General features: G+C 40.6%; 1 protein-coding gene across 2 annotated transcripts in view; it reads right to left on the reverse strand.

Moving 5' to 3' along the window:
• LIMA1 (LIM domain and actin binding 1) overlaps positions 1-24,476 on the reverse strand; it is an 87,744-nt gene that overhangs the window by 21,673 nt on the left and 41,595 nt on the right. For both annotated transcript variants that reach the window (XM_002922368.4, XM_011228886.3), the window contains exons 3-4: positions 21,521-21,566; positions 12,029-12,493 (exon numbers count right to left, since the gene is read on the reverse strand). In XM_002922368.4, the coding sequence (XP_002922414.1) occupies positions 12,029-12,493; positions 21,521-21,566 (511 nt within the window). The remainder of the gene's footprint in view (positions 1-12,028; positions 12,494-21,520; positions 21,567-24,476) is intronic.

Here is a 24,476-nt window from a genome sequence, read left to right on the forward strand (position 1 = left end):
GGGGCTCGATCCCAGAACGCCGGGATCACGCCCTGAGCCGAAGGCAGACGCTTAACTGCTGTGCCACCCAGGTGCCCCTTGTATTACATTTCTAATTGGTTCCTCTATACCTTCCAGTCAAGTCTCTATGATGCTGCCATTATCCCATGTCATGTAATTATCCCCCAATATAAAGCTATATCACTCTCTTGTTCAAAATGCTTTAAAAAATTCCTATAATCATTCCAAGAACTAAATCTAAAGTGCTTCGTATGTCACAGAAGACCAGTTCTACATCTAGTCCCTCCCTCCCCTCTCTGAGCATTCCCTTCCTCGCCCTTTACCCTCCAGGAAAAGCAAACTGCTGGGAGGTCCATGAACTTGTAAATGAGTTCCCTTCCCCCATTCCCCTTTTATCCTTCTATTTGTTTTTTCAAGACTCAGTGGAAGCTGTACAACACTCTCTCCATGAAGTCCACCTTACCTCTCCTACATAGATCTAAGTAGTCCTTCCTCTGGTTCCAAGGTACCTGGTCACACTTCCACTACAATGCTTACTGTCTGTCCCTCTACTGGACTGGAAACGTACTGAGGGCAGGGACCATGTTTCTGTTTTTTAAATAGAAACATGGATGGTACGGGTTTTTTGAATAAATCATTCTGTGATTCCTGTAAATTATCTCTCTCGTATCTAGGGTAGATCTCTAATTAAAGTTACAAATTATAATTTTTAAGGCTCGAAAAGTAACTTAAGAGAAGGTCATTGACTGTCACAGAATGTTCCCAGACAACAGTGCACAGAGTATGTCACGTTTATTCAGCTTGTAATGAGAGCCTTCAACCAGATCCTATCATTCAAATCTCAATTTATTTCCAGAGAACTTGAAGTGGGAAAGATATCTGAAATCCGGTAGGACAGAAGAGTAAAATACTTGGCACCCTTCTGAACTCAACATTAGTAAATAGTTATTAAACCGTTAAGTTCAATGGACTAATCAACGCAACAGTAAAGTTTAAGACTGTGAACTATCACTTTTTCAAGTTCTCCCCTGCCCCCACTAGAGACAGAAAACATGCCACTTCAGAAATCAGAGCCAAGGACTCGTTTGTTTGTACCACACCAGTGACAATAGTTTCTTGCAAATTCAATATACATTTCATATAATTTGTCTCCAGTCAGCTTTGCTAATTACATGATTAACTGATAAAAAATAAGCTGTAGCAGTTCTAACCTTGCCACATCACACTCAGGTCAGCTGCACCAACATCAACCACACCCACATGACTCATGGGACGCAACACAGTCTTGCTCTGAGGGCAGCCCCTCCCATCTAGAAACGAAATCATCAGCCAAAACAAAAAGATACATTTGTCAGGACACCCTCCCCATCCACATTTTTAAATTTTCAAAACATTTTTCATTTGCAGATAATTAAAGTCCAAAGACTTATTCCAAATGCTGCTTCATTGTAAGATGATTACTATAAAAATCAGAATTTTCTGGGATCAAAAAAGGGAGAAAGCCTGGAAATATGCCTTTTTTTTTTTTTAACCAAAGGAGAAAGGGTTCTGCATCATTAATAATGAAGCAATATTTCAAATATTTACATTCTGACAAAGGTGAAGTTCAAATACGATTCCAGGAGTATGTGTAATGTGTCACAACCTGCAGATAGCTCAGTTTTCTGCCTGTACTCACAGTCAGATCCCTCTCTGTCTCATGCACAGTCCCTTCACTGGCATTATTGGGAGCAAGCCCATTTAGAACCAGAACATATGCCTTGCCAGGGCAGAGGCTTACTTTGGTTTTAGGTGCATAAAATTTTCCATCTTTGCTAGCTTTCAATTTAAACCTTCAGGTTAAATAAAGTTAAGAGCCTTTTTTCTTTTTTAAAGCCTTCTGGTACATGAGGGTTCTTTTCTTCCAAGTACTAAAACAGTGAATGTGCAAAGCCATTTGGTCTTAAAGAAAACTAGAAATGTCTTTGGAAATCAAAGTTATACTGATACTGGTTCTGAGGAAGAACACAGCTCTGAGATGGAAAAGCTTTTAATGAGATCCCAGATGAAGTGCTAAGCATTTCTTTCAATACTGGTTCACCTCCAAATCACTCAAATATTAAGAATAATAAGAACTCAAATGCATTTACAATGAATTTTGTGATCCTCATTTTATAAGTGGTAATCTGAGGTACAGGAAGAAGGAGGAGTTTCCTCTAATATTTCTCAAGGAAGTTGAAGAACACAGAAAGAAAAAAAACCCAAACAAACAGGAATTCTGATACTGAAATACTCTTCTGTAACAGGAACACATTTTTTATCACATTTCAGCCCTGTTTACTCAGACGCCTGAGGGAGCCTGTTAGGAGAAGACAGAAAAGACAAGATACTTTAAGACTTCCTGGAATTTCCTAAGGCTTGGCCTCACCCCACCCCACAAGTCCTCCTTCCTGTCAGCTGGCTGTAGTAACTCTCATCAGTGGGATGGCCCCTTGAAATACTCTCTGAGAATCCATAAACCAAATGCATCAACACATCCCAATAAGAGAAAAAGAGCTTAGTCTGTAGAATTTCTTTTCTCTGGAAAATTTTCTTTTCTTTCCTTTTTAAGATTTTATTTATTTATTTGAGAGAGAGACAGCAGGAGCAGGGGGAGGGGCATAGGGAGAGGGAGAGCAGGGAGCCTGATGCAGGGCTTGATCTCAGGTCCCTGAGATCATGACCTGAGCTGAAGGCACACTGTTAACCCAACTGAGCCACCCAGGCGCCCCTCTGGAAAATTTTCTTAAAGAAATAAAGTAAGTGAGGTCCCAAATATCAAGTAAAAAGCAGGATTTCCTGTCTCCCTAACTTCTAGGAAAAATTCTAAAAGTTGATTCTCAACACTTTAATTTACCTCGTACTTCTCTCAGCTACTTTCTTCAACTTTTGAACTTTGACCTTCCTGCAGACTCTCATCCCTCCAAATTCAAGGGTAGAGGATGACCTTTAGGGAAAATGGGACTTTGCTGAACCGTGCATAAGGGTGTAGCTAAAACCTAGCCTTAATTTCTCTAAGTATTGAGAGACAAACGTTTCCTTCTTCAGGCAGAAGAAAACTAGAAAAATGGAGCTCTTTTAAGTAAAATAATATATATAGAACGAGCTCTTTTAATCCAGGTTGTGGGATTTCTCTGTATTTTCTGTATTTCTAAGCATTCCACAAAAATTATATGTTACTCTTACAATTAGGAAAAAAGAAAAAAAGAAGAGGCAATACTTCATATTTATTAATATAAATAGATAAAAGTGATAAAAAACAAATGCTGACAAGGCACTGGAGAATTAAATATGTCCTTAGATTGCGCTAATAGTGTTACAAAATAGTATAATTTTTGAGAACCAGCTGAAAATATGTAAGAACTTTTTTTTTTTTAAAAGATTTTTCATTTATTCACCTGACAGGGAGAGACAGGGAGAGAGAGGGAGAGTACAAGCAGTGGGGAGGGGCAGAGGGAGAGGGAGAAGCAGACTCCCCGCTGAGCAGGGAGCCCAAGAGCTACAGCTGGGCCACCGATCCAGGGACCCTGGGATCATGACCTGAGCGGAAGGCAAACACTTAACTGACTGAGCCACCAGGCACTCCAAAAAATGTTTAATGAATTATGGCTTTTGATCATGAGAACATCACTTCGGTAATTTGCCCTCCCCCCAAAATAACTAAAAATGTTTCTGCCAAGATGCTTAGAGTTTATTAGACTAGAAAAATATCTAATTACTGGGGCATGATTAAACTATAATGAAATACTATATTCCCATAAAAGGATAACCACATGAACTAGGAAAATACATAGAAAGGTCTATATAAAAAAGACCAAACAAAAGATACAGCACACAAAACAGTGAGTACACAGGGATGAAAACCATGTAAAAATTAGTTATTCAATGATAGGATATCATTGTGTACAGCTGTTTTATTCTTTTTACTGGTGAAGGTTACTGGTTTTTCCTGTTAACTTGGCTCTTCTCCTTTCTGGTTTACTGTGTGTGGCGGGGCAGAGGAGGGACGAGCCTCGTACAAATCTCCTGCATTCCCGTGTATTTCTTCTCCTCATTGCTCTGACACTTTTAATTCAATTACAAGACTATAAAATGTGGGAAGTGGGAAGGTAGAGAGCTAAAGTCTTTGAGAATACAATTGTTGATATGTTTAAAATTCTTCCCGGTTTCCGTAGGTTTCAGATAAGGCAGACCACGGCCAGTTGTTTTTACCTAATAAACAGTTACTACAATATTAATGAAGACACTGTTACATGGTAGAGACAGGGCACTAAACAATTTCAGTCCTTGTTCTGATATTAATTAGCCAATCACACTGGGCATGTCAGTTAACTTCTCTGACCTCAGTTGTTTCCATCTGTAAATTAGGGATTTTAATATCCTGAGAGCAGTGAGCTGGATTAAATAACCTTACAGTCCTCCACAGTTTCCAGGATTTATGTCAAAGATATTGATAGGGATTCTTCACTTATTATAACTCATTGATGAATTAGAAGACTAGAGGAAATGACTAACATATTCATCTGGATATACACACCTACGTTGTCTAATCCAGGAGTGAGTCTGATTCCAGAAAGATACAGGGAGTCATATTTCAGGGGTAAGTGAAGTCTTTCTGGCCACTCCAAACTCTAATGGAGCCAACCTTGCTTACAGAATGATCCAGTCCTCTGACATTCTTTTTCTTTTCTTTTTTAAAGATTTTATTTATTTCAGAGAGAGAGAACAAGTGGTGGGGAGCGGCAAAGGGAGAGGGAGGGAGGGGGAGAGAGAGAGAGAGAAGCAGAAGCCTGAAGTGGGGCTCAACCCCAGGACCCAGAGATCATGACCTGAGCTGAAGGCAGACGCTTAACTGAGCCACCAGGAGCCCCTCTGACGTTTCTTATCAACATGTTTTGATTTTTAACTTTTCAACATGTTTTATTGTAATGAAACCAGCTAAAAACCAGTAAGCAGTTAGTTGGCCTGAAAGTAAACAGGAAAGAGATGACTGGTCTCAGTTGGTACATCAAGAACAGCCATTTAGGGCAACAAACAGGGAGAAATATCAGAATTCCTTGACCGGCATCTCTACACCTGGATCCATTACTACCTTACCACCAAAGACGAAAGAATTACTCAATTACTAATTAAGGGTAAATAACTTAATTTTATACTGGTACGACGTCTTTACCAGAAATGATGTGCTAGAGAGGTCAGTCAAAATAACACTGAGAGCAGTATACTTACATTTTGAAATTATAGAAGAAGCTATAAATCATGGGTGAATATAATAAATAAGCAAAAACAATTACTTTTGGTAGGATATATGAGAAAGATGGCATTGATAGAAAAAACAAAGGTAATTCTTTTGTTTATTTAACAAAACCAGTTACTGTGCCCATATTTAAAGTTCTAGCATGTTATCTATTGGAGGTTTAATGTTGGGTCAATTTAAGATTTATGATTTGCTGGGGTGCCTGGGTGGCTCAGTTGTTAAATGTCTGCCTTCGGCTCAGGGCGTGATCCCGGCGTTCCGGGATCGAGCCCCACATCAGGCTCCTGTGCTATGAGCCTGCTTCTTCCTCTCTCACTCCCCCTGCTTGTGTTCCCTCTCTCACTGCCTGTCTCTCTCTGTCAAATAAATAAATAAAATCTTCAAAAAAAAAAAAAAAGATTTATGATTTGCTGAAAAGCAAACTAAAGATATTTTCCCCTACATGAAAATGACTATATTGGGGAGCCTGGGTGGCTCAGTTGGTTAAACGGCTGCCTTCGGGTTAGATCGTGATCTCGGAGTCCTGGGATCAAGCCCCACATCAGGCTCCCTGCTCAGTGGGGAGTCTGCTTCTCTGTCTGCCCCTCTCTGCTCCTCGACCCTGCTTGTGCTTGCTCTTTCTCTCTCTCTCTCAAAAAAAAAAAAAGACTGTATTAGATCCTACAGTGATATTGACAGTTATTCAATAACTCCCTAAGTCCACCTTAAAATTATGGCTTAAAAATATGCAATTAATACCAATTATGAACCTCTTCAGAATTTTATTCTTCTTAGAATATAATTTCAAATGACTTACTTAAGACATTAAGGAAACAGAAGAAAAATGTTATTAAGAGAAGAAAAATGTTATTAAGAGAACACTAAGTGGATAAGAGAACCAAGAAAGGAGAAAATAAAATGTCATGGATAATTTTATAACAATGTACAGATTCCCTTTGGACACCTATCCATTCTTCAAGAAGGCAAATATAAATTGTTTCCTTGATGTAGATTACAGATTGGTCGGCCACGGATAAACTATCTAATGAACACACATCAGACTTCAGCTTGGTTTCCTTATTTTCTCAACTGCTTACTCCAGGACACCAACACATATACACTGTTCTGTACGAGTTAGAGAAAGCTAAACAAAATACCAAATGTCACTTCCACGAAATTACACGAAGAAAAACCACAAAAATTTTGGACTGTTTGAAGAAGGATAGTTTTACTCTCATATTAACAAGTGTGGATTTGTTGGTGTTTTGGTGCTAGCCACTCATATAATGATCCTGGTGATAAGAGGAACAGAAATTCTAAGGAAAGTTTAAGGGCTTAGGAGTCTAAGGCGAGAAAAGTAGCAAACAAGTGAAAAAGGGGCTGGGACAATGGAAACTTCCATTTTTATTTTAGATACTTCTATTTTAGCTGAATGTACTGTTTTGCCTTTGTAATATAGACAAGTTCACACAATTAAAAAATGACTAACTAAAAGCATTAAAATGTACCATGAATAATGGAGGGAAAAGGAGAAAGAAAAAAAAATCTAAATAGTTTAATTCTTTTCACTTATGGACAAACTTATTATTTTCTCATTGCGACTTTCCATCCATGCTTAGTCTCCAAAGAATGAGCAAATGAATGAGCTTATGTGTTTTAGGAAACAGTGATTTTTTGGTGAGGAAGTACTCTCTCCTCTTCTCTCCTTTCTTCCTTTATCAAACTCCTCTCCTACAAAATGGAAACACTTCATGGAAGAAGCAGTAGTTCACATCTGTATCAAAGTATCAACAGATATCCACAGTCTAGTCCTATTTTCTTGCATTACACTTAAGTGGTTCAATCTTGACCCAAGCAGAAGACAGTAATTTAAATAGGTTATGAAGGCAGAAATATGTCATCCAAATATTTGGTCTTTATTCTCCTATCCAAGGATTTGTGTGAACCAAGTATGTTAGGAACCAAACAGAAAGAAGTGAGATTGAATGAGCCTGTCACATGCTCCTTACAGGCTCCTGGTCATTCCAGGGCATAAAAGAGGAGGTACTTAATTTTTTGAATAACCACATTCTGGTTTCTAAAGATTATGGATTCAAATGCCAACGCGATGATAACTGAATGTTGGTTATGACTAGTTAATCAGCTATCTTTTCATAAAAGGATGTCCAGGATAGTTACCTCAGCTATCTAAAATCCAGATCAACATATACATGAAGTTAGGATTGCTAGACCACCTCAGTATATGCCACTGGGGGTGCTGGGCATGTTTCTTTTTCCTAGTAATGATGGTAGGTTATATTAATCCAGCCACTGCTCATTTGCTCATAGGAATTAGAGCCATCATGTTCAACTAAACCATCTGACCTGAATAATGTATCTATTCACTAAAGGTAGAGAATAAGTGAGGAAGAGCATTTAATCAACTCTTATTATTTATAACCTATTTGAACTCTAAGCTTTGTTTCTTCCTTTTATTAAGTAAAAACTAAGAGCTAACTCATTGTACTAACGACTGGGGAAGAAAAACACCATTACTTTGAAAGAGATTACAGACTTTGGGAGTATACAAAATTTTTTTTAAAGATTTTATTTATTTTGTAGAGATGGGGGGGGAGGAAAAGCAGAGTGAGAGGGACTAGCAGACCCCGCCCCCCCCCACCAACACAGAGCCCAAGGGGGGGCTCAATCCCACAACCCTGAGATCATGACCTGAGCCGGAATCAAGAGTTGGACGCTTAACTGAGACACCCAGGTGCCCCAGGAGTATACAAATTTATACGTGATTATTAAGGGAAGCATGATATAAATGGCAAACAAAAGTAAAAAGAAAATTCAATAGGTATAGGAGAGCAAGAAGGGTTAATTTAGTCGAGAGAAACTGAGGTAAAATCTCAGTTTTGATAGACCTTGAGGAATAAGATTTCAGAAAGCAGTAATGGGGTGACAGGCATGAATGATTTAGAAAGTGAGGAGTGATCCAAGGTTTAAGTATAAGATTGGCTCTGAGACTGAAAGGTATGTTGAGCTCAGACTGTGGAAGACCCAAATATTGAATATGGATTAATTCTGAGGCATCAAAAAAATTTTTTTAAGATTTACTTATTTTAGAGAGAGAGAGAGAGAGAGAAAGAGAGAGAATGAGTGGGAGGGGCAGAGGGAGAGAGAATCTTAAGCAGACTCTGCACTGAGCATGGAGCCCTACATGGGGCATGATCTCATGACCCTGAAATCAAACCTTAACAGAAATCAAAAGTCAGACACTTATGACTGCCTGGGTGGAACCCTGGGTCATCAAAAGTTTCTGACTGAGGGAGTAAACTAATTTACAAATCTATTTAGAAAAATAAAGAGCAACATTGTAGAGGATGCATGGGAAGAAAGAAAAGAGGCTGATGGGGGAGGTAATAGCAATACTATGGGACCAGACAGAATGGCCCATACTTGAGAGATGTGTAGAGGGTAGGCTTATTTATTTATTTAAAGATTTATTTATTTATTTATTTATTTATTTATTTATTTATTTGAGAGACAGAGAGAGCACAAAAGTGGGCACAGAGGGAGACGGAGAAGAAGACTCCCTACTGAGTGGGGAGCCCGATGTGGGGCTCGATCCCAGGACCCTGGGACTGAGACCGAAGCTAAAGACAGATGCCCAACTGACTGAACCACCCAGGCGCCCCGAGGGTAGGCTTATTTACATGGCTTAGTAAGTGACTGACTGGGAAGAGGAGGCAGGGAGAAGGAAGAACCGATTCTAAAGAGTTTCACGACAAGGAGATCTGGTGCATGGTAATGCATGAAGATTTGATGTATGGTAATGCATGAAGATTTGGTGCATGGTAATGCATGAAGAGACACCGGGGTAAAGCAGGTTTTGGTTAGAAAGACAATGATTTCTTTTTCAGCCTTCCTGAATGCGAGTGCCTAAGGGATATTCAAAGAGAGATGTCCGATCTGGCAGGCAACCAAAAATATGAGGCTGAAGCTTGGGTTAAGAACTGAGGATTAGAATCTAGTTTGGGGGTTCACCTCCTGGAGTCATGGAACGAGATGAGATTCCACAAGGAGAGAGAAAAAAAACAGGAGGGCAGAGATCAGGAAGAAAAGTGGACAACAACAGAACCATCTCAGGCAAAAGGGAGCAAGAGAGACTAAGAAAAGTGGAACTGAAGCCAATTAACGTTGTCTCCTATAAATAACTGAGAAAAAGATTTAGGAGGACACAACATTAGAGCATTATTTCCATTATCTATGTGCTCCCTGACCCTGCCCAGCTAGTTAGTTGAGATTCAGTCCAGTTCTCTAAAATTTAATTATGGAACCAAAGATTCACACAATTTGTACCTACTATCTTTACTTGTCTCATGGAGGTACTCATCTGTTAGCTCCGAAGTACACATTCTTTCTTGTACACTCTTGCTCCCAAAAAGATTTCTAGAGTCCCTACCATATTTCTCAGAGCTTCCTTCCAAAGATCCAATTATGTAACTTCCCGATTAAAGCCTTATCCATGTTAAAGCTGAAATTATGTTAACATTAACCATAATGTAGTTTCAAACTAATTAGTTATTCCCTAAGCTAAAGTAGACAAAACTATTTTTATTTTTATTTATTTATTTATTTTTAAGATTTTTATTTATTTATTCGACAGAGATAGAGACAGCTAGTGAGAGAGGGAACACAAGCAGGGGGAGTGGGAGAGGAAGAAGCAGGCTCATAGTGGAAGAGCCTGACGTGGGGCTCGATCCCATAACGCCGGGATCACGCCCTGAGCTGAAGGCAGACACCCAACCGCTGTGCCACCCAGGCGCCCCAGACAAAACTATTTTTAACATTTTTAAAAAATATTAGACAAAACTTTTTAAAAGTAAACTATCCATGTTCCTAACATGGATAAGGATGCTTATTTAGAAACAGCCATAAAACCAAGGGCAGCTCTGTTTTACTAAGCAGTCCATTAAGTGATAAATGACTATTTAATCAGGAAGTTTTAAAGGGCACCTAAAAAAGCCCAGGTCAATCTTAGACACTTCCCCTCCACTCCCATCTTCCTATACCATTAAGGACCAGGCTGCCTGCCCTATGCTATTAGAGATCTAGAAGGATCTTTCTTTATTCGAGGAGTCTTTCTCTACTCTGACCAGCCACAGAGTGATAGGCTTGTTCTGACCCATCTCTCGCCAGACATTTATGAGAAAAAAGTCTCTCACCAGATCCTTACACATAATCAGCATTTTTGTTTGCTGCAATCCCAGTCATTTCCTACCTTAGGCCAGTTTCGACACGCACCACGCTTTTGCACTGAATCGACATTGTGTGTGCTGGCATGACATCAGCCGTCCTGCCTCTAACAGGGTCTCTGAGGAGGAGGCTTACAATGGTGCTTTGAGTCACAACAAAACCCCTTCCTCTCTATTTAGGATTTCTGACATTTTTTTCCCCTTCCACTTAAAATTCTTCTTCCCATTAAAAAAAAAAAAAAAAAAACCTAAAAAATTTTTTTTTTTTATTAAGACCATAAAGGAGAAAGAGCGAGTTGGCAGGCCTAGAGGACTAAAAATTGAGAGGGATGAGAGTTTAAGGAGTCATAAAACTGCTTTGTGGTTACATCTTTTGCCAACTGGTTCCAGTGTTAAAATAGAGCTAAAACTCATGCACAGGAAAGGGTTCTAGGTTTGCAAACCTTTAAAAATTCTTACTACATCCTCGAAATAGATGATCCTTTAAGCACCCAAGAACTTTTCAAGGCAGGAAAGCTATAGCCACTGCAAGTTACAGGAAGAGATAAACTAAGTCACGTCAAACATAACTGAAGATTATAGGACGAGTTAGCGAGTTTTTGTCTCAGAAAGAAGGTCTTATACCATTACTTCACACATGTAGGGATTTGGGCCAAGTATTTAGCTTAAAAATTTTCAGCTTTCCCATCTAGATGGAATCTAGAGAAAACGATGGCTTTGCTTCCTGTCAGATCTGTTTATTTCATTATAATGACTGTTGTAACAAACCGTCCCCATGTACAAAGCCAGATATGCAGGAAAGTATGAGAAAACTGGAAAAATTTACCAGTTCTGCCGCCCCTGGATTGTGTTATAAGTCACCAGCATATGTAACTCATTTTCTAGTTAAGTAATTCCCTCTGGGTACCCGGTCTGCAATCCACACGAAGGATCAAATTTCATTAGCAGTGGTAGGAAAATGCAACCCTGTGCATTTGCAAGTCAAAACTCCTGAAGGCTACAGCTAGTCTGGCTATCCTCATTGATTTTTCCTGGGAGAGGATTTTAGCTGATATAAAACATTTGTTGGAAAGCACAGATGAGGCAGTTGAGAAGAGAAGGAGTAAGCTAGCGAAGAGACAACTAAGCCTCAGTCTTAATGTTAAACTCCGGCCTTAACGCTCAGCCTGCAGCTGTGTCCAAGCGGAGAGAGAGTCGGCAGTAATTCCACCCCCCAAAGCTACAAATGACAAAAGGCAAAGGAAGACAAATTAAAAGGGCAAGCATACAAAAACACAAAATCTAATCGGCACCAAACTCTCTTCATTTTTAGATATGAACCTGCATCCCAGCGTGTGCTTGCTTTCACGTGAAACTGGGTCAAAGATCCGGAAATCTTAGCATCTATGTAGATAATTCGAGACTTTTAGTTAATTCATTTAATTCTGAATCAAAAGACATACCGGCCACCACTCAAACTGTCTAGATCAGAAAAACAGCTTTGTTTAATCACTTGAATCGGCTTTCTCAAGTCTGCCATCGGCCCAGTCCTTACCTTGGTTTGAGTTGGTTCACCTTTCTCAAACATCATCTTAAGCCTGTTCAGCGGAACATTGTATTTCTCTATTTTGTTTGCGGCTTCTGTGTTTTCACTGATTTCAGGTTTTCCTACTTCATGCCTGGATTCTCCTAGACAATTTTCCATTTTTTTACTTTCTTTCAAGTGGTCTTTAAGACGCTCACTGTCCTCAGTGCGGGGATACGGACACTGAGTAAGGGCTTCAGGAGGTGATCCGAATCTAGGTCTGGGGTGGGCTCGTTCTTCCTGGTCAGCTTCGGCCTCAGAGGCAGAGCTTCTAGCCACTTCACCGGCAGGATGGTTGCCTCCGTGTCTGACCTCAGCGCTGCTGTTTCGCAGGGAGTCTGTGTGAGGCTCTGTTCCCAGGGCTGGGTTCTCCCACTTCTTCTTTAACACAGTCAGGATTCCCCTCCTGCAGTGCTGGGGGAGATTTTCAGTGTTCTAGAAGAACAAGAAGTAAGTGCCAGTTATAACTTGCCTGTTGAAACATTCAAACATGTTCTTTGTAAAATGAAAGTTAAAACCCTAAGCTGCTCCTGGTCCACTGGCGTTTCACACAGCTGTGAACAGTTACAGCCCTGCCACATGGAGAAAGCATCCACCCCGGGAGACGGAGAGGGGAAGAGAGAAAAAGTCAGGAGCTGAAGCAGGAAGTGATAAAACAGGATAGCCTTATAAGGACAAAATGAGAAGAAAGGAGAGCCCAGATCTAATGACAGTTACATTGGAGACGAGGGATTTTTATCCAAAGATTAATAAGGAAAACAAGAAAGAGGAAGCAAAATACTCGGTACTTTTAAACACCGCAGATATGCATTAATACAAGTTCATCGTTACATACCACAGAATTACATGGGGAATCCTGCTGGTTTTTTTTTTTCTTTTAAATATGACAAAGACGCAGTATAGCTGAAACTAGGCAATACCGTAACTGTGGATAGTATCATCAAGGATTGAAACTATATGTAGAAATGTAGACAACTCACCACACGTATTTGCATAGATGATATTTCACCATATCTGACATAATCTACATGCATATGAACAAATGTTATTTTCACATAAGAACCTAATCCTCTTTTTTTCCTCTGCTCTTCTCTACATGTTTGTCCACGTGTAAATTCTCAGTTATCAGAAAATTTACTATTTCACAGACCTTCTGGTAGAAAAATATCCAGGCTTCACATGAAAACACTACCCAACCCACTTTCTTTCTTTTTTTTTTTTTTTAAAGATTTTATTTATTTATTTGACAGAGATAGAGAACAGCCAGCGAGAGAGGGAACACAAGCAGGGGGAGTGGGAGAGGAAGAAGCAGGCTCACAGCGGAGGAGCCTGATGTGGGGCTCGATCCCAGGACTCCGGGATCACGCCCTGAGCCGAAGGCAGACGCTTAACCGCTGTGCCACCCAGGTGCCCCCCAACCCACTTTCTTGACTGAAGGACACACATTTACACATCTAAGTAAAGTCACGTTTACCTGGGTCAAAACGTAATTAATTTATACATACAGGATTGCAAACATCCTGGGAACAGCCACCACTGTTCCACAATAACAGAGGAAACATGCTCGATGAAGTAAAATTCAATGTCCCATACTCTGAAAGCGTTCCTATAGATAAACCGAGCAGTACCACCTCCCAACAAGCCACAAACTCCAATACCTCCGTGCCCTCCGTTCCTGTGGTCTGTGACTCACCCGTCTTCCAACTAAGGAAGAAAGGACAAACCACCTAGGACTGAAAGACTTCCGGGAATTAAACAGGATTAGCAGCTATATTGGGAATTAAGTCTCTCACCCTGTTACTCCTCTGAATACACTGCACGAGCTGCTTCATCAAACAGCACCAAGGTCTGAAAAAAAAAACTTACGGAGGACAACTGCTTGATTTGAGGGTTTAAATCTTTATTGACAAGATGATTCATTGGTGGAAGAATGAATGGATCAGGGATACAAGAAGCGCGAAAAGTTTTCTTGCTGGAAAAGAATTAAACTGCTCTGGACGCTGGTGCTGCCTTATCGCCGGCAGCATGCTTTGCTGGATGCCAGCTCCTGACACACAATGGATGAGTCAGCTGGGTCTCCAACTGCACCTGCCCTGCCCTTGTCCTGCCTAAACAAGAGCCCTGGGGCGCCTGGGTGGCACAGCTGTTAAGCGTCTGCCTTCGGCTCAGGGTGTGATCCCGGCGTTATGGGATCGAGCCCCACATCAGGCTCCTCTGCTATGAGCCTGCTTCTTCCTCTCCCACTCCCCCTGCTTGTGTTCCCTCTCTCTCTGGCTGTCTCTATCTCTGTCAAATAAGTAAATAAAATCTTTAAAAAAAAAATTTTTAAACAGGAGCCCTGACACTCTAAGTGGCATTTTGCCTTGGCAACTGGACACTACTTTTCTCACTGATCATGTGATCCAAGTATATTTATTGACATGGAAAGATGCTCATAAGACACTTCTGAGTGGAAAAAAGCAAATTTTAAGACCACAGGGACGCCTGGGTGTCTCAGTTGGTTAAGTGTCTGTCTTCAGCTTAGGTCATGATCTCAGGGTCCTGGGATGGAGCCCCGCGTCAGGCTCCATGCTCAGCAGGGAGCCTGCTTCTCCCTCTGCCTGCTGCTCCCCCTGCTTGTACTCTCTCTTTCTCTCTCTCACAAATAAACAAAATCTTAAAAAAAAATTTTTTTTAAGACACATAATCCTATTTTATAATACAAATGTGTATTTATAAATAAAAACATAAAAGTCTGGAAGAAAAGACATCAGGATGTTAACAAGGTTACCTTTGGCTCATGGATTATGGGCATTTGTATATTTTTTTTTTGTTTCTTTTTACAATAAATGTGTATTCATTATGTAACACAAATGAATAAAAAATAGAACTATATATCATCTTCCTATCACGAAAATCTACAGAATATTAAAATGTTTCAATGTTACTATAAGCAGCTCGAAAATGACCATTTCTCCTTTACTTATGATGACCAGGAAGAGAGGGATCTGTTGAATGGAGTACCAGCAGTGTCCCAAAAAGGGCCTGGGTGGAGGACATCCCTTAGGGGGCATTGTAACAAGGAATAAGTGTGCTCTTTTATTAAAAGGAGTTCTTTTTTTTTTTAATCTTTTTTTTTTTTAAAGGTTTTTATTTATTTATTTGAGAGAAAGAGAGCATGAGCAGGGGGGAGTGGGAAGAGGGAGAAGCAGGCTCCTCACTGAGCAGGGAGCCCGATGTGGGCCTCAATCCCAGGACCCTGGGATCATGACCTGAGCCGAAGGCAGACGTTTGCTTAACTGACTGAGCCACCCAGGCACCCTTTATTAAAAGGAATTCTTAAGGGTACACGTTCAAAAGTGTTTAAGTGGGGACAAAAAGGGCTGTCTGGTCTGACAGCATGAAAGGTGCCACACCCTGAAATCACTCCTGGCAATATACCCAGGCAATGCCAAGTGTGCAGGTCTTTAGGACCCAAAGAGAGCAAAAATGGGGAAGAAGCAGTGATTTGGGGGAGGAAAAAGCAGCAAGAAGGTACAGAACAGCAATAGCTACAACAGTCTGGGCTGCACAATGGCAAGAGTATTGTATTTAGATGGCCTGGGTTATCACTGGAGAAGGGATTACAAACCGCTTCTATTTTCTACAATGAACATATGTTACTAGTCGATTCTAGCCCCACCCAGACAAGTGACCTTGGGCAAGTTTAATTTCTGAAACCATACTGGGCTATTGTGGAGAACAGATGTGCCTACATTAAAGCGTGTAGTGTAGTATTTGACATAAATAAAGCACCCAGTAAGTGGTGACAATTAATATTAAGTGGGTGGTCCTCCCTACTCCTCCAGCCACATCTCATGATGATCCACCACCGTACCCAGTCACCTCCCAAATTCTGAACTTGGGTTACAGTCTCTTACTGTTCCTTCTATTCTCTCTATAGTCTCCACTGTTCCAGAGTGGGGGTGTGGGGCACATAGTAAGGTGAAATTCTAGTTGGTTTTAACTTTTTCCCAAGTATTTTCCTAGAAGAGGCCATGGGAAGTCATGGCGGCTACAAGTTTTCAAGGGCCCCAGTGGTTGCTACACGACCACAGCCGCCTCTCTCAAGTGTGACATCCAGCACGCTGTTCATTCTACCCAGCAAGGCTGGGAATCTTGGCAGATTTGCCTCTGGACCGTAACTGGCTTCCTGAATCCTGATTAGATACAACCTGGAAATGCAACACAATGTCTTTTCTGCAGGAGCATTTGACTTGGAATTGGGATGTGTCCCAGCACTGTCCATCTGAGATGTATGACCATAGATAAATCCTTTCCTCTCTTTGGGTCTCTGTTATTCCACCATTAAAATGAAGAGGCTGGGACCAACGAGCATTAGTGCTGAAATCTTGGCAGGGCTATCTTCATCTTAAAAGCTGAGGGCGTTGGGTAGGAGTTAGCAGTGCAGCTGCAAACATGGGACTACTGAGATACACAGCCCCCAAGGAAGGGAAGAAATTCCTAGGCTGAGAGCTTCCCAGAAAAGTGGTAGACAGTCGTCATGGAGAGGAGTGCCCAAACTGTACGGATTTCAAGATGTGGCATATTGCATGCTTGAAAGGAACCTGAAGATATAACTGATGGCAGTATTAATGGTCTGTGTTTCTCTTTCCTAGATATAAGTGGAAGAAGAAGGAAAAGGGAAAAGTAAATTTCTGGAAAACTAGGCTATCGTGTAACCTGACCCACTATTTACTGAAGGAATAAATGTACCCACTTGCTTCTGAATGTTTCTCTTAACTTGCTTTCCATGACAGAAATGTAAGTATTTCCTCTGGTCAGTCACTTCTATAAATTTATATGGATATTTCTCCCTGTTCTTCAGGAGACAATTCAGGCTTCTGGTGGATCTTAAAAGCAACCCTCTGTCATTAGTGGAAAAACTGGTAGATCTGAATAAATTCTATAGTTTAGTTAATAGCATTGCGCCAGTTAATTTCTTAGTTTTGATAAATGTTTGAGAGTTATGCCAGATGTTAACATTGGGGGGGGGTAGGTGGAGATACATGGGAGCTCTCTGTACTATCTTAAGAACTCTACTGTAAATCCGAAATCATTTCAAAATAAAAAGTTTCCTTAAAAAAAACAAAAAAAAGTAACGCTCCCTCAACTTTGTATGTTCCTCTAGCTATTGCTGTCTCTTGCACTTTATAGTTAAGGGTCTTGAAAGCACTGTCTGTATTTGCTGTTTCCACTTGCTCGCTCTCCAGTCATGCTAACCTTATCATCCAAACATTTCTGAAGGAGCTCTAGACAAGATCACCCATTACCTTTTTAACATTTTCATTTTATTATCTTATTTTTAACTTCCTATTTTCTCAATTACAAAAGTAATAAAAGGGGCGCCCGGGTGGCTCAGTCCGTTTAGTGTCCAACTCTTGATTTTGGCTCAGGTCATGATCTCAAGGTTGTGGGATTGAGCCCAGAGTCAGGCCCAGCGCTGAGCATGGTGCCTGCTTGAGATTCTCTCTCCCTCTCCCTCTGCCCTTCACCTCCTTCAGTCACTCTCTGTTTAAAAAAATAAATTAATAAAATAAAATAATAAAACTTATGGGGGGAGTCACAATCAATATAGGAATGTATACATGTCTTGAATATATACTCTAATTTTCCCTATTTGACTTCCTTATCCCTTCCCATCAAGATACCCACTGCCAACAGTTTGGTGCATAAGCTCTCAACTTTTTGCCCCTTTTTTAATATACTATATGTATTTTTTAGATATTATAAATATATATATTTACGTGGGAAGATACCTAAAAGCATGTTATGTGTTTAAAGGCAAGATGTGGAACAGCACAGTATGGTTACTATACTATTACTACCAGTGTATGAGAGCTCATATTTCCTCACATACTGAATATTATCTAAGGAAAAATCTGCCAACTGTTTAGATTATAATTTATATTTCATGGTTACTTTAATTTACATTTTTTTATTATTAGTGAGACTAAGCATTTTTTCATATGTTTATTGTTTCTTCTTTAATTACCTGCTCACATCCTTTTACCTCAACTGGCAAATGCAATGGACACTTCTGCTTTATTTTATTGATCTCTCTATAGCATTTGACACTACTGACCACTCCCCCCCTTTAAAAATTCCTTCCTTTCATGGCTACTGTGAGATACCCCCCCTTTTTCCCCTAGATTTCTTCCCATTTCTCTGGTCACTCCTCAGTCTTTTTTACGGGTTTCTCTTCCTCTGTTCCCCCTCCCCCCCCACACATGCTGGGGTCCCTCAAGGTTCCATCTTAGGTCCTCTTTGCTCACTTACCTATTCCCTGTAGATGATGTCATCTACCTTTTGGTTTTACCCACCAGTTGCCTATTGATGACTCATACCCTATAACTCTACACAGATATCTCTTCTTACCTGGTATTCCACCTGGGAATCCTAGAGGCATCTTAAACTCATCCTCGTCTAAGGCTGAAGTCTCCTTTCTCCTCTCTTTACCCCTCACCCTTTAATTTGTTTCTTTTCCTGAATCCTCCATTTTGGTGAATGTGACAATTATCTTTTCAAACATCAAATGTGCCTGTTCTCATGTCTCCATGCTGTGCAAGTGTCACTTCCTCTGCCACTTCTTTGCCCTTTGCTTAGTTAATTCCTATCTGTCCTTTGGGTTTAGTCAGGCACCACTTCTGGGAAGCCTTACTTGACATGGCATAGCCAGGTTATGAGTTTCTCCTAAATCCTCCCCCAGCACCATGAGGATTTCTCTAACATGGTACTAATTGCACTGGGATTATAAACTCTATTTTCTAAACTCTAAATAGTCTCTTGAAGGCAAGGACCACATCTTATTCCTCTTTGTATCTTCAGCACCTGGCACCTAATAGATGCTCCATACATGTTTGTCTGCCACTCTAGAAATCTATCTACACTGTCTTGAAGCTACTCCGTTAGGCCTTTATCCCACCGCTCCCGAACAGCACACGATTACCAATGACCTTCACGTTGCCAAATCCAATGGTCAGTTCCCAGCTTCTCTGTGTGTTTGACTCTGCTAACAACTCTCCTTTTAGAAGCATCTTCTTCGGGGCGCCTGGGTGGCACAGCGGTTAAGCGTCTGCCTTCGGCTCAGGGTGTGATCCCGGCGTTATGGGATCGAGCCCCACATCAGGCTCCTCTGCTATGAGCCTGCTTCTTCCTCTCCCACTCTCCCTGCTTGTGTTCCCTCTCTCACTGGCTGTCTCTATCTCTGTCAAATAAATAAATAAAATCTTAAAAAAAAAAAAAAAGCATCTTCTTCACTTGGCTTCTGGCACCCATTCTCTTGTTTCTACTGCTATTTCACCAGTTGCTCCTGCCCAATTTCCTTTGCTGGTTTCTCCTTAACTCTCTAACTCTGAAACATCAAGGTGCTCCTGAGCTCTGTCCTCAGACCTCTTCTCTTCTATCTACATCCAACAAGTGATCTCATACATCTCAAGTCTTTATATACCACTGATCCTTCGATGCACACACATCTCACCTCCAGCCTGCATCTCTTCCAGTTCCAGATTTATATATACAAGTTCTTTTTTTTTTTTTAAGATTTTATTTATTTACTTGACAGAGAGAGACAGCCAGCGAGAGAGGGACCAGAAGCAGGGGGGAGCGGGAGAGGAAGAAGCAGGCTCCTAGCGGAGGAGCCTGATGTGGGACTCGATCCCATAATGCCGGGATCACGCCCTGAGCCGAAGGCAGACGCTTAACCGCTCTGCCACCCAGGCGCCCCAATATATATACAAATTCTTATATAACATCTCTACTTGGATGTCTTTAAGGCATTTCATATTTAACATGCCCCAAAACTGAGCTGCTATCATTTTCCCTTCTCTCAACCTGCTTTTACTATAGTCTTTTCCATCTCAATTAGTGGTATTTTTCCAGGTGTTTGAGTGCAAACCACTGTTGCCACTCACAAGTCCTCTTTCTCTACTTTCAGTATAAATCCTGACCACTTCTCGTCACCTATATTAGCTACTACTCCAGTGCAATCCATTATCATCTCTTGCCTAAATCACTGAATTGTCTTATAATTTGTCTCCATGCTTCTGCCATTGTTCCTACAGTTTCTTCCTCCTCTTTTTAAAATTTAAGTCAGATCACAACACTCCTTTGCACAGAAACCCTCCAAAGGCCCCCATGTGATCAGAATTAAAGCCCAGGTCCTCAGAGTGGCTCTCTATGACTTTGCTTTTCCTACTTCTAAAACATGTTAAGAATGTTCCTGCCTCAGAACATTTGCATATGCTCTTCCTTTCACCTGAATCATTCTTCTCCCTGGTTCATATCCTCAGATCTCTGCTCCAACGTCCCCTCATCAGAGGCTTTCCTGGACCACCCTACATTCTATTCCTCTTACCCACTTTGCATTGTTTCTTAGCACTAATCACCACCCAAAACAATTTCTTTATTGTTCATCTCTCCCATTACCACGTAAACTCCATGATGGCCAAACTGTCATCTGTATTTGTGCCTAAAACAGTGCTTGTCACGTTGTAGGTGATCTGTGAATGCTTGCTAAATGGATGAGTGAAAGGAAAGAAGGAAGGAGGAAAGGAGGCAGGGAAAAAATAACAGGCAGGAGAGAGAGGAGGAGGAAAGAAAAGAAACCAACAGTTGAGTGAAATGATGGTAGCTTTTGCTTACAGTGTGCCAGAGGGGATCCATTTTTTAATTACAGGAAAATTAAGCCAAAGACCTGGTCAGCATTACCCCCTGAGAGAGAACAAATTGACAGGGGCACGTTATGTACTAATTTAAATAGGTTGGGTACTATAAACTGCCAGGAGGATATTTTTGCAATGCCAGTCAAATTAAAGAATTCTTAACCAAATATGTGAGGTTTTTTCCGCATAAGATTAAATCAAGTAAGATTTCAAAAGAAATACACTCTCCAGCCCAGCTGGAGGCTAGCCAGCGGGGAGAGTGCAGAATGGTTATGAGCAGAGAGCTTGTTCTAAGGTTTTAGCCTTTGATGGATCCTGCAGCTGAGAAATTTGCTAACTAGAGTGGGTCAAGAAGTGTGCTTTAAACAAAGAACCCAGAGGATGACAACAGCTGCACAGCTGCTACCATTTAAATGCAGAACTATAGAAATCCTGGCTGTTTGGTTTGGAACAAGGGCTGAAGCCTAGAGGACCCTGTATTCTAACTTGAGCTGAAGGAGTAAGCCATTTCACTAACCTCAGGCAAAGCACTTGGCCTTCTATCTTTCACTCAACTCAGGGAAGGAAAAAAAGGGTTCAAAAGGAGAACTTGAGTGGAAAAATAAGATTCCCTGCACCCGAGCCACATTCTCCTGAGTAAATGGCACACAAATCAGAGCAGCTGGCACCCATGCCCGGCTCAGCTGACATGCAGCCCAAGCCCCGCGGAGGCTGCAGGTGGCTGGGCCACACAGACTCCCCTCCGGAAGTCCCACCTGCCCCAGGGCTTCTCAATACTTACACGTCTCCTCTTTTCCATGTTTGCTTCTTCAGCTGCTTTCTGGTACCTTCAGAGAAGAAGGGGAGAAAGAGAATGTCCTCAGATTAAATTTATATTTTTACTTTTTAAATCTTTAAGAAAACAACTTCTGCCTACATATTTCTGCCAGCAAGTGTCTTTAATCAACTCTATCAGAAGAAGCACAAAATCAGAGCGGCCCTCCCTTCCTGCATGGATCCAAGGCGAAGAGGTCAAATGCTGGGAAATAACTAGGTAGAGCAGAAAGTCTGGGGTTAGAGTCCTACTTCATTCACTCATTTACTGTGATATCTGGCAAGTCTCAGTTTCCTTATCTAGAAAATGGCTTTATATATCTATTTTCCAGGTTGCTTTGAAGATTGAGATCACGTGTGTAAAAATGCTTCAGAATTAGTCATAGGATATAACATTGCATTGATCGGAGGATGCACATTTCCCCCGCACTATTGTCTCTGGAATCTTATAATTCTTGCCAAATGATGGAGAAGTAGTCATACTGCCTGGTCATGTGTGAATTTAATCTAAGTTGTTGGTATTGTCACTTTAGCTCAATGTATTTGATGGTATTGCACATGTTTTAAATGCCACTTAAAATGTCTTTAAAGAAATTACACTATGATTTCGTATTTAAAGAAAAACTACTTTATTGTTTAGGATACATGAGAAAAGTTTATGCGCTAAGCAAGCATCGGTCCTTTTAATTGGCAGTATTTTTTCTTAGTGACGCATAAAATAGTGGCAAGGCTACAGTGGATGGCATCTTAGATTTGATAAACAGGCATATATGATTTAATTATTTTAATTTTATTATTACTTTTATTATTTTTATTACTTGGATCAGAAGATCCCTGAGAAACGACTGAAGTCCCAGAGCTTTTCAGGGGAGATCTGGTTTTCTCCATTTGAAGACAAAGATGGGCTGGGAGGTGTAGGCTGCAGCAAATCCCCAGACCACCCAGAACAACCTTCACCTAGCTTCCTCAGGGTCTCTGAGTCAAGCACGGAAAGGCCTTGTACCCAGAGAAGCCCCATCCCGTGACTCTCCTTAAGCCTACATGCCTACCACTCAGCACCAATCCTACCCTAGAAGAGGGCCATTTGTTCTGTCTTAAGGTAGAATTGCTCAATTTCACAAGACATTTGGGGAAGGAAAAGGAGGTGAGAGAAAAAGATAAAAAGCAGAATGGGGAAGGGCCCATGCCTCTACCAAAACCAACTTTCAATTAAAAAAATACCCTCATAAGTTCAGAACTTTCTTGGTGTGTGTGTTAAACAGAATAACCTTATTCAAAATGAAGGACAGAAAAATGCCCTGGTTCTGGTATATATATATTTCAAATACAGACAAAGACTTCTCAACAAGGTGCCACCATTGCTTACCTGCTATGTAACCTCGGTTACATCGCTCCATTTACTTTTACTTGGGCCTCATCTACAGAATTAAAATGACTATATGAGAAGATTTCTAAGGTCTCTTCCAGTTCTGTCACTGTTTAAATTTGAACAATCAGATATTAATAAGCGTCTCATTCACCAGGCTGGGAATCACTCTGCAACTGAGCAAAGCTTTCTAATAAAGTAGGGTGAACGACTTCCAAAAAATCTCTGGTATTTCTTTGACCATAAATAGGTTATGGAAGATAATGGGCAAGTGACAAGCTGGGAAGATACCTGGCAACTTATATTACAGACCAAAGGCTAATATTCCTAAATTAAAAAAAACTGTTACAAAGAATGATTACCCAACATTTGCATCAACATGGATGGGACTGGAGGAGATTATGCTAAGTGAAATAAGTCAAGCAGAGAAAGACAATTATTATATGGTTTCACTCATTTGTGGAACATAAGAAATATGATATGGTTTCACTTATTTGTGGAACATAAGAAATAGCAGGGAGATCGTTAGGAGAAGGAAGGGAAAAATGAAGGGGGGGTAAACAGAGGGGGAAATGAACCATGACAGACTATGGACTCCGGGAAACAAACTGAGGGTTTTAGAGGGGAGGGGAGTGGGGGGACGGGCTAGCCCGGTGAAGGGTATTAAGGAGGGCACGTATTGCATGCAGCACTGGGTGTTATATGCAAACAATGAATCATGGAACACTACATCAAAAACTAATGATGTACTGTATGTGGCTAACACATTGTAATAAAAAAAAAAAAGAACTCTTACGAATCAATAAGAAAACCACAAACAACTTCATAGAAAAATGGGCCCAGGTACAAACGTACAGTTCACAAAAAGGATATCAAATGGCTCTTAAACAAAAAGGATGTTCAATTTCAAAATGAAAATTCAAACAACACTAAAATTCTTTACCTTTGACATAGGAAGAGATTTTTTTTTTTAAGCTAATATACAGGAATGCCTGGGTGGCTCAGTCAAGCATCTGCTTTGGCTCAGGTCATGATCCCAGGTTCCTGTGATCGGTCCGCATTGGGCTCCCTGCAGGGAGCCCGCTTCTCCCTCTAACTGCCGCTTCCCCTGCTTGTGCTCTCTCTCTCTCTGACAAATAAATAAAATCTTAAAAAAAAAAAAAGGCTAATGTACTGATAGTAAATTAATAAAACCTCTATGGAGGGCATTTTGTCAATTTTATAAAAATCACAAAAGCACAAATGTTGTGATTCATTAATTTTGTTTCAGAATTTGTCCTACAGATATATTCATACAGGCAAAAATGACTTTTATGTTAGACTATCTGTCATAGCATTAAATGTAGTAACGAAAGACTGAAAACAAGCTGAATGACCATTAGCAGAAGACTGGCAAAGAAATTATAATCTACTCATGTATGGAATACTATGTAGCTATAAAAAGAAAAAGGGATGGTGGTGACGGCTGCACAACAATGTGAATGTTCTTAACATACTGAATTGTATACTTAAAAATGGTTAAAATGATAAATGATAAGTTATGTATATTTTACCACAA

This window comes from Ailuropoda melanoleuca, chromosome 16, assembly GCF_002007445.2.
Source record: "Ailuropoda melanoleuca isolate Jingjing chromosome 16, ASM200744v2, whole genome shotgun sequence".
Classification (NCBI taxonomy): domain Eukaryota; kingdom Metazoa; phylum Chordata; class Mammalia; order Carnivora; family Ursidae; genus Ailuropoda; species Ailuropoda melanoleuca.